Source organism: Mesoplodon densirostris, chromosome 9 (assembly GCF_025265405.1).
Source record: "Mesoplodon densirostris isolate mMesDen1 chromosome 9, mMesDen1 primary haplotype, whole genome shotgun sequence".
NCBI lineage: Eukaryota > Metazoa > Chordata > Mammalia > Artiodactyla > Ziphiidae > Mesoplodon > Mesoplodon densirostris.
Window position 1 is genome coordinate 15,384,113 of NC_082669.1, and position 10,675 is coordinate 15,394,787.

Sequence of the window (10,675 nt, forward strand, 5' to 3'; positions counted from 1 at the left end):
AGATAATTTACATTCACATTTTTATGGACAGACTTCAGCTATATTTTAAAAACGATCCATGACTCTGCTTTAATGCTTTTCTTATTTTGTCAGTGTATTTGTAAAAGTTCCCCTTGACAAATTCCAACCTTCTCTTGGAAGAAGTGAGAGAAAAGAGGTTGAATTTCCTCCTCCGGGTCCACTTCTAAACCCCGCACAGAAATAGGTAGGTGTATGCTGCTGGAAGTTGACTTACCGCAAAGAACTCTAAAGGGATGGGCGCTGGCAATTTCTCTTTAAATCTCTCATTAAACTCCTTGCCACCCAGCAGCAAACCAAAGACCATCAGCCCAACGCCTAGGGAACACACGTTGAGGTTTTTAACATTCTGCAACACAGCAACTGTACTCTGCAACACAGTGAACGCCGGATGTTACATCAAGCAAGAGCCCCTGAAGAGACAGAGACAGTCTAGTGCTCTAATTCACACCAGCCAGCCCGTTAGTGGACATTTCTAGCTAAAGGTTCTCAGGCTGAAGTCTCTCTCTCTGCAGCTTTCACCAATTAGGAGTCATTTTTACCCAGTCATACAACTTGGTAGTTGTAATCCTTACCTGACAATCTTATATTACAGTGTTCTTTGCTACGCTAACATCTCAATGTAGAATTGTAAAATTCAGAAAAGTAACCCTGAAGCTGAGTCCTGAGCATTAGGAAAGGATTAGGGGTAATATCAGCAAAAAAATCCAAAGGTAAATACATACAAAAGCTTTTAGGAGCTGAAAGAGGGAGAGAAATCACTGTTAGCAGATGAAAGACGAATCAGGTGAGCTTTGAAGGGACGAGAGTGGCTGAAGCTTGGAAAGAAGCCCAGGAAAGTTAGAGAAGAAAGCCGCTTACTTTTCTCCTAAGGCTGCAGTCTCAGCACCCCAAATGCAGTCAGTACTTATCTGGACCCTGGGAAAGTAGGTTACCACCGAGCCCAGGCTACACACTTTTCCAATCAATGCCTAGGAGCATTCTCTAGTATACTTGTCTGTTCTATTTCCTTTGTGGCAAGGCATTTTGAGAAACCTCAGAGTAAGAAGCATGTTACCAGCTATTACGGGAAACAAAGAATTTAGTAATTTAGGGAATGCTCCCACAGTTGGACTCCATTCTAATCATTGAAGGACTCAATTTAACTGTTGCTTCCTCAAAGCGACTTTCCTAGACACCTAATCTAAACGTCTCCCTATTCAACTTTCAGAGCAGCCTGATTTTTTCTTCATAGCACTTAACACAATTTGTACTTAATTACATATTTATGTGATTAGCAGTTGACTACTTGTCTTCCCATTGGACTGTAAACTCACTGCTCTGCCTAACACAGTGTCTGACACATCAATACCTCCAAAGGCTATAGATCTCTCATTCCAAGGATAGCTTTAGCAGCATCTCAGTTCTGGTATGTAGTACTTACACTGTCATTTGGTTTTAATTATTTCGTAACTTCCTCTTTATCCACGGGTTATTTAAAAATATGTTTTTGGTTTCCAAATGTATGGGGGGTTTAAAGCTATATTTAGTTATTGATTGCTAACTTACTGCACCATGTGAAACAACACTGCATTTTTAGAATTTGTGATCAGTTTTACATGACCGCTCTCAACGTGATCAGTTATTACCACTGTTACCTACGTGCTTGCAAATAATTTATATTTTCTCTGAGTTGGGTAGAAGGATCTATGTATACTTTATTAAACTGGTTAATTGTGATAGTTAAATCCTTTACAGACTTATTTTTTTGCCTGCTTGAGTAAGCAGTTCTTGAGAGAGATCTATTATCCCATAATGACTTTAAATTATTTGTTAGTTCCCAAAGATAATCTAATTTGGTCTTAAGAAAAAAGCTGTTTCCTTAGCTAACTAGAGTCAAGGTGAAATAACCAAATAGAGACCTAACCAGGGACTTCCCTGGTGGTCCAGTGGTTAAGACGCCACGCTCCCAATGCAGGGGGCCTGGGTTGGATCCCTGGTCGGGGAACTAGATCCGCATGCCGCAACTAAGACCCAGCACAGCCGAATAAATAAATAAATATTTTAAAAAGACCTAACCAAAAAATTCCTTGTGAGGTAGATAGTATCATATATTAAAGAAATGAGACTTTAAGGTTTAATTTTCCTTGTAGTATTCTTCTCAGAAAAGCCTTAGAATAACTAAATCTTCTCCATTTTATTGAAATTCTTGGAAATAAGAAAAGTGAGCCTTGAAGGTAAAAGAGATACAGAAGAGAATGGGGAAAAATAAAGAAGGGAAAACAAGTACCAGTAAGTTGGGAAGTTGCTTACTTACATACACCACTGAAAAGATCCCACTGTACCGCTTTGTTTTAACTCCAAACAGGTATTTTAACATGGAGGTGAAGACATGCACAGCTGCCGCAGTGGTAAACCCACGGACCAGGGGCTCCGTGAGATATATGGCCACAAATCCGAACCTACAGACACCTAGGCAAAACTTTTTTTTTTTTTTAATGACAAAGAAACAAATAAATCACATGATAGGTCAGGAAGTTAAAACCAACAGAAAACATTAAAAAGTTCTTTCTGGACCACTTTCTAACACTACAAACTTGCACCTGCAGCAAGTAAGTAGCTAATAAATCAATCACTGGTTATGCAGAAAACAATGGAAGGTGTGGAAGGGCCTGGAGCCCCACGGAGCAGTGGGCACCCCCGTACTCTCTCTGTCCCTCAGAAGTGGGGGTAGGCTTAGTCATGTCACTTCCTGTTCCCTCCAGGCCCTCTTCCCATTACTAACCCATCCCGCTTCAAGCTAGTCTTGCTTTTGGAATCTCTAAAGTATCTAACTGAAGCTAGCTAGTTCCTATTCAGTATCAATTTAAGTAAGGCATGCAGTGGGACTGGCGTTCCTGAGCTATGAACCCTGGGCTCTGGAGTTTTGCTGGCTGACCCTGTCCACCATGTAGACCAGCCAAGTGTGCTCAACAGATATTTATTAAATGAGCAAATGAGAGCCCATTTCCACATCTGTGAGTCTTACCTGAATGATTCCTGTAAGTAAGGTCACAGACATGGCGACTTTCACTCTCAAAGCATCTCTGGCCTCCGTACCGTTGGTTGCGTTTACTCCTCCTGGAATGACTATATCATCTGGTACTAATCGAACAGCCACGCCGCCTATCATCAGGCTAATAACTGCAAACGGACCTGAAATAAGGAAGCATTAATCAGGGAAATTATGTTCAGTGTGTCTGATGTGGTTGTTTCCAGCACCCCAGGAGACACAGGTGAGGTCAATAAATCCTCCTTGAAATAACACTGCACTGTGACAAAATCTTCCATCCCACACACTCTTCTAGAACCCCGACATTTCCCCATGAAGAGGTGGTCTAAGTCCTCTCTCCTTGAATCTAGGTGGACTTGTGACATGCTAGTAATCAAAAGAATGCAGCAGAAGTGATACTGCGTGACTGCTGAGGCCAGGTAACAAAAGGTGATGCGGTTTCCACCTGAGAGCTGTACTGCTCGCTTGTGATGCAGCCCGACAAGCAAGAAAGCCCAGGTCAGGACCACGTGGAGAGAGGGTGAGGGCGGGAGGTAAGAAGAGACGGAGGGGGGAGTCCAGCCTTCCTGTAGCTGCTCTGGCTCTAGCTCCCGCCTGACCCTTAACTACTTGAGAGATGCTGAGCCTAAACTGCCCAGATGAGCCCTTCCCAAATCCTGACCCACAGGAACTGTGAGAGATAATCACATGGTGGTTGTTTTTAGCTGCTAAACTTTGGGGGGTATGTGTTACCCAGCAACGGACAGCTGAGACCTTGTGTGTGCTGGCTGGTGGCAGCCTCAGGCAGCATCAACACTATTATGAAATCCATATAAATCTGATCCTGAATACACTAAAGAGAAACCAAGTACAATGCAGTGCCTAAAATAAGATGAAAATGCATTATATGCCTAGTAATTAGGAACTTGCAGTATCACTAATAAAACAGAGGAAAAATAAACAGATGCAGGCAAATTGTATTATGAACTCAAGCACTGATTTCAACAATTGCTCTTTTTACACAAGAAAATTGTCTTTTTCTATTATGCCCAGATTTTAAGAAAGCTGTTAGTTCTAGAAATCTTGAGGGGGAGTGTATTCTTTAAAAGCACCTATTGGGTATACAGTAACTAAAGTTGTTACTAAACAGATGTCCTAATAACAAACATGCTGTTTCTTTGGCACACTGCAAAGCTTGGAAATCCAAAAGGAAAGGTGCTAAAATATCAACTATAAGGTTTACCTATGGATATGTGTCTGGAGGTTCCAAAAAAACAATACATGATAACGGGGTAAAATGAAGAGTACAGGCCAAACACCGGAGGTACAGCTGCCAACATTGCGAAGGCTAAACCTGTGGGATTAAAAACCAAACAGAAATGGGGAGCTCATTAGAAAACAGAGGGCTATGTGTGTTTTTCTCTTGGTTCTTTATCTATGATGAACAAGTGAAAATCATGTTAATTTAAGCAGATGTGTTTGAACATGCCCATCCTTCCATCCCACTCTTACATGGAATCCTATATTTGTGTTCAGAGAGTCCAGGCTGAGACAGTTTTCCTTGTTATCTCCTCTTTGCCAGGGGTGGATTTTTTTTCTGCTTTATTCTTTCCCAAATTACATAACGGCAGGAAGTCTCACTTGACTGGTGCAGTTGTAATCTGATGTTGATGCCCAAATGCCAGCTGTTTCTCCAATGGGGTGTTTTCAGGGTTCTCTGGAGACCCGTTTTCAGTGAGGAACTCTCATTGTACTATTCCCTGGCCAATGTAATGCCACCCCCCCACCGACCTAGGCCCCTTACAGTTTCCAGTTCTTACACCTCCTCCAGGTTCTTTCTGCTGGCAGCTGCTCATCCTGTAGGCAGACTTCTTGGGCAGGTACCTTTCAAATGAGCCAAGCCTGGTTACCTCCCAGGGCGCCCAGTTATCTGATGCTTTACCCCAGGAAACTGTGCAAGTGCAGGCCATGCCCACAGGAAGGGTCCTCTTCATTTTGCCGTCATAGGCAGTTCACACCCTTTCACCTGTAGATTTATTTTTCTTGCAAGAATTAGGCAATAGTGCCCACAAACTCCAGGGGACACACGTCCAGTGCACCAAGTGATTCTCTTGCAGTCCTTCCTTCCTTCCTTAACTTTAGGTGGAGGGGAAATGCATAGGGCTTTTCACCTTTCTCTCAAAAATTCTCTTTCCAAATCTAATATCAGTCTTCTTGTCCCCTTACATCCTGTTGGACTGATGCACTATAAACGATTCACTCATCGTTTTGCATGGATGGCCTGGAATCCCTCTTTAGAGCGTGTAAGCAATAAACACCCATTGTTCTCAGCTTTGGGGCCTCACCAAGTATCTGGAATAACTAGAAAGTTCATGTAATGCATTGTCATGTTGTGGATAAGAACATTTTAGCAAAAGAAGAGTTGGGAAAGCATCCCTATTTCATATGTAATAATATGGTAACTTTAATGTTGCATTAAAATTTTTTTCTTAATTCTAGCAAAGAAACGCATGTCCATAGTATAAAAAGCCAAGCAGTACTAGGGAGGCTGGGAGGAAAAGCCAGCACTCTTCTGCCTTACTCTAGGTTCCACTCCCCAGAAGCACTCACTTCTAACTCTTTCAGCTGTTTTTCTACCATTTACCTCCGTTTTTCTAAATCAGCACTTCCTACATCAGAGGATTCTGCCCACCCCCAGGGGACATCTGGCAGTGTCTGGAGACATTCTTTATTACCGAGCCTGGGAGTGGGGCTGCTGCTGCATCTGGTGGGTAGAAGCCAGGGATGCTGCTACCCATCCTGCAATGCACAGGATGCCCCCACCACCACCAATGTACATGGTACGGGCTGAGAAACCCGCTCTACATAACCTGTTCACATTGTTACTTCTTGGTTTATCGTTGTAGATATAAACTGTTGACCTTCTGTAATGCCTATTTTTTCAGATTCCTCTAGGTTATGTGACTTTTTTTTCCTTTCTACAGAGTTTTGGGATTTTCTATTTATTCCTGGTATTCTGATATTTTACAATGGTGTGTCTTGTTTTAAGTTAATTTTTCATTAATTCTGATGGGTACCTGATGGCTGCTCTCAGTCTGAAAACTCACGTATTTCAATTCTGAGAATATTCTTTGTCACTATAGCTCTTTTCTCTGGGGACAGGTGACCATCTGCCTTGTGCTGTAAGTTCTTGCAGGCTCTTTGGAGCTGAACAGGGCAAGGAAGAGCCTTTGTGAGCTCACAGTTCAACGGGTAGATGTTTACATAATGTCTACAGGTCCAAAAAACTTTGTGGAATGGCACGTCAGTGAAAACCCAACTAGGCTAAATTCTGAGGATTTCTTTGCCGTATCCGTTTACCTGCGTTCACTGCAGCCACTTCCAGTGGCTCTGTCAGTCCGACTTCACTGAATGTCAGTCCAGCTCCTATTTCCCACTCCAGATGCCCGGCCTCTGTCTGTCCCTCCCCCTGCCCTCACCTCTGCCTTTAAATACATCCCTTTCTCTATCCTTGGGGTGTGGGTGCCAAAATTGTTGTGGAGAATGGTCCTAAACCTGATTTAAGGATTTTGTTTAACAGATTTAATAGATTTGATAACTCAGTCACTTGGAAAATTAAAAACTCAGCTAACTGATCACTGGGGAAAATAATTTTTTTTTTTTTTTTTTTTTTTTTACAAATTGATTGTTCAGTAATTAGTTTTGGGGCAACTGGAGAAGGGAATAGATTTTCTGCCAGCTTACCTAGAGGCTGTTCAAGCCATTATCACCTTTTGGCCACACTGAGTCACTGTCACCTCTAATTGGTCTCCCTACATTCATCCTGGGGACCTCTCGCCAGCCAAGTCCATTCCCCACACGACAGTCTCAGTGGTCTCTTACTAGAAATACCCAACTGAAAAAAGCACGCTGACAGCTTTCATTGCGCTCAGAACGAAATCCAAAGGGGCCCGTCAAGGCTGTGCACACCTGCCACTGCTCGCCTTGCCGGCCACCAGCCCCTCACTCCCCACACTCCTAGCACCCTGCCTCTCTCATAATTCTCCAAACACCCGATTCTCTTCCTGCTAAGTGCCTTCACACATGCCATCACTTCGTCCTGAAGTGCACTTCTTTGCATTCTTTACCTCCCTGCTACTCGTCCTCCAGGTCTCACTTCAATGTCACCTTCCTAAAGGGGTTTTTGTGACTTACCTGCTTAAATTAGGTCCCCCTAGTGTCACCACGTCAGAACGCCCTGTATCTTCCTTCAGTGTTTACCATCATTTGCGATTAAAAACTGATGCCTGCTGTTATGTGCTTCGTGTTCCTCTCCCTGATTGGATAGTTAGTTCCCTGAAGATGGGTACGGCCAGGCAGATACTTGATAAATGTGTGTGAACAGATGAATAATCAATGAGTGTTTTCTTAAGTACTTATATCACATATAAAATCACACAAAGGCACAAGAATTCAGTATATCATGGCCCCTTGTAAGAAGAATATGGACTTATAAGTCAAGAACCTGAACAAGGACAACCCCTGAATGAAACAGAACACTGTAAATCAACTATACTTCAATAAAACTTAAAAAACAACAAAAAAGGACAACCTCAACAACATGCTCACGGAACGACTGATTAACTTAGCGAGAGAAAGGCCAGGCCCAGCCGGCTCCTAAAGGTGCTGGTCTGTAAAACAGTATTACCACATTCTACAGCTAATATCTCCGGGGCTTTGAAAAGGTTATCTAAAAGGGTTATTTCTGGAGAATTCCTTTAAACAGGTGAAGGTTTACTAGAACGATAATGATAAAAACTATGAATTTCCAATCCCGATGAAATTAAACAGAAAAATGGTCAAGCAACGGTTTGAGGAGATGGTAGCAAAGGACGGAAAGGAAGAAAGATATTCGACTGACCTTGAGGGAGCTGCAGCACACCTGTGCTTATGCCCGAGACTAAGTCACCCAACACATACTCCTTGAATCTGTATGCAGGCAACCACTTGGTTATGGGGAGGAACATGTAAATGATATTTCGTATTTTCTTAGGAGTACATCTGGAGGACAAAGAGATAGATAAAATGAGGACCATTTCTGTAGAATTCACACCAAGGCCTTTTCTCTTTCTCATATCCTGGAGCAGTTAAGGAAGAACTCAAAACTGGGGCCGAGGATGACCCTTCTACCCTGCAGAGGTCAGAGACAAGAAGACCGGCTTATTGTTATTATTATTTTTTAAAAATAGGAACATCTGAATTGGCTCCACTCTAATGCTCTACAACCAGCCATGAAAAAAAAAATTAGCTTCAAAATAGTTGAGATATCCCAGAAGCTATTATTTCAACAGGTGGAACCCTTAATGTGCTTCCTGTGTTGGCGTAAAGTGAAGTAGGGGAATTATTTACTGATTGAGTTAACTTTTGGATGTGGAACCAATGACCAGCATCTACCCCCTTAGTTTTCCCTTTCCTTATAAAATGAAGGAACTTCACACAGGTATTATGAGCTTTATGAATATGTGTTCAGTGCTTTAGGGTCTCTGATTAGGTAAACTCAAAACACCATTTGTCACGGGAGCACTGTAGCTAAGTCTATGTCTGGTTGTCTTGGTTAGGTGAACACCATGCTGAAAAAACCAAGGCTTTGCATTTAATCCCTGGATGGTTTAATTAACTTTGATACAGACTATATTCTGGACCTCAGCCAGTCCTTTTGCCAGTCTATGCCTATAATCAAAGACATCAGTGAGTAAGAGTATGGACAGATGAGTTCCATCGCCGCTATGACAGCCTCAAGTCCTCCTGGTGATGAGGAAGCAACTTATTCCATTTAAAAGGATAATGCATTACTGCAGTATGCATGGTATTTTATACAGTGCCTTTAGTGGTTAAGAGTATCTGGTAATTAGACGCAGGAAGATACGGGAAGCAAAATGTCAGGCAACTATGGCAAGAGCAATAAATTTGAGTGAAAGAAACCAGATTTCATAGCAGTCTCCTGGTTTAGAAAATTGAGATATTAATAACAGCTGCATTTATATAGTGCTTGCCATGTGCCTTGCACTTTGCATATATTAATAGGTTTTAACCCCAGGAACTCGATGATGTAAGCACTAATTACTATTCCCATTTTACAAAGCAGGAAACTCAAGTGCACAGCTGGTGGGCAGTTGGGACTAGGATCAAAACTCAGACAGTCTGACTCTAGTGCATATACCTTCAACCTCTCGTGATGTCACACCTAGAGCACAGGGTCACTGTGAAGCTTATATGAACCAGCACAGAAACTGTGGTCTCAAGGGTTCAGAAGGCAGCAATCAGATGGTTTGCAAAATCAGGTGTGCAATCAGGTACACATGTCAGGCACATATGTATTACACAGCCATGTTGCTGGCCTGGGAATGGTAAGTGTCCTAAGACACTGAGTGTCCTTGATAGCTTAGGTTGGGGACTTAAATGCATAGATTCAGGGTGTTGCCACATGGAGTAGAAGTCAAGTGGGAAAAAGAGGGGTTGGAACATTCCTGAGAGACAAATGGAAGAGGTGGATATTATGTAGGTGGGTGGAGAATTGGAAAGTGGGTTGTTTATATAAACCTTTATACAGACATAAAGCATAGAAGGAATTTAATAAATATGGTGAAATATGTAATGAAGCTTGTGTTCTGTCAAATATCTACCACTGAATGAACTGTATGGACAGCTCTGCAAATCACGAGGGCTCACCATTTGTTTTTTCCTCCACATTGCCAGATTCTCTTTATACATTTGACCTTGCTTCTCTCATAACTGAATGGCAGATTAAAGGAAATAGGTTGAAACAACATACGTGAATGCCTGTTTCAGCTTATCCCCGATGGAGTCCGGAATCTTGTCCTTCTTGTGCAGTCTTTCCTGGAGGACCGGATGACTAAAGATAGGTCTTTCCACATAGTACCGCTGGGTTGCTGCAAGGATTTCAGTTTCTTCAACATGATCCATAGTACTCTGAAATTATTCATCAATAGCAGGAGACGAGCATTTCCTGAGTTTCACTAAGGGAGAAAATAAAACTCTATGTCAGATGCCAAAATCCTACTGATGACTGTTCCGATGCATCTCTTCTTGGTGGTATGATTGCAAGTTATTCTAAGGACCTCTTCATCTTTGGACACCCAGAGCACCTAACCTAGTGATCTGGACAGAGTAGGCACTAATAAATGAAAGGAAAGCAAAGTCAGTAAAAAACATGTTGTCTCTCCCAGGGCAACAAGGGGGTAGTGTGCATACTTTAAACAAAGGATCGTGTTAACTTCAGTGGCTAAATACTGCAGCAAGTTGACTCCAAGTCAATATTAAGGGAACAGGGAATCAGGCTGACTCTAACCATTTACACATCAAAGAAAAAGAAAAAGGAGCAGGATCAGTGCTTAAATTGACCCTAAGTTTCTTGAAGGTACATTAGCCTCCTTTCCAAATCTGTATTCACATTTGGTTACTCCTTAAATTATTCTAGGGTTCAGAGCTGAGGCTTGTCTCCACAAGAGCTACAAGTTGAAAACATCAGTGCAATGTTATAATCATTTTGAAGTTTATTGTGTTGTCATGTATAAGACTATTAGGATGACTGATATATCTATATTTATATCTGTCTATCTATCTATCTACCTACCTACCTATCTACAT

General features: G+C 42.0%; 1 protein-coding gene across 2 annotated transcripts in view; it reads right to left on the minus strand.

The window, feature by feature from the left end:
- The window catches only part of SLC26A5 (solute carrier family 26 member 5), a 37,694-nt gene extending 27,703 nt beyond the window's left edge, over nucleotides 1–9,991 (minus strand). For both annotated transcript variants that reach the window (XM_060107594.1, XM_060107593.1), the window contains exons 1-6: nucleotides 9,840–9,991; nucleotides 7,929–8,068; nucleotides 4,272–4,382; nucleotides 3,026–3,192; nucleotides 2,315–2,479; nucleotides 236–388 (exon numbers count right to left, since the gene is read on the minus strand). In XM_060107594.1, coding sequence (XP_059963577.1) covers nucleotides 236–388; nucleotides 2,315–2,479; nucleotides 3,026–3,192; nucleotides 4,272–4,382; nucleotides 7,929–8,068; nucleotides 9,840–9,991 — 888 coding nt within the window. The remainder of the gene's footprint in view (nucleotides 1–235; nucleotides 389–2,314; nucleotides 2,480–3,025; nucleotides 3,193–4,271; nucleotides 4,383–7,928; nucleotides 8,069–9,839) is intronic.
- Nucleotides 9,992–10,675: the final 684 nt, after the last annotated feature.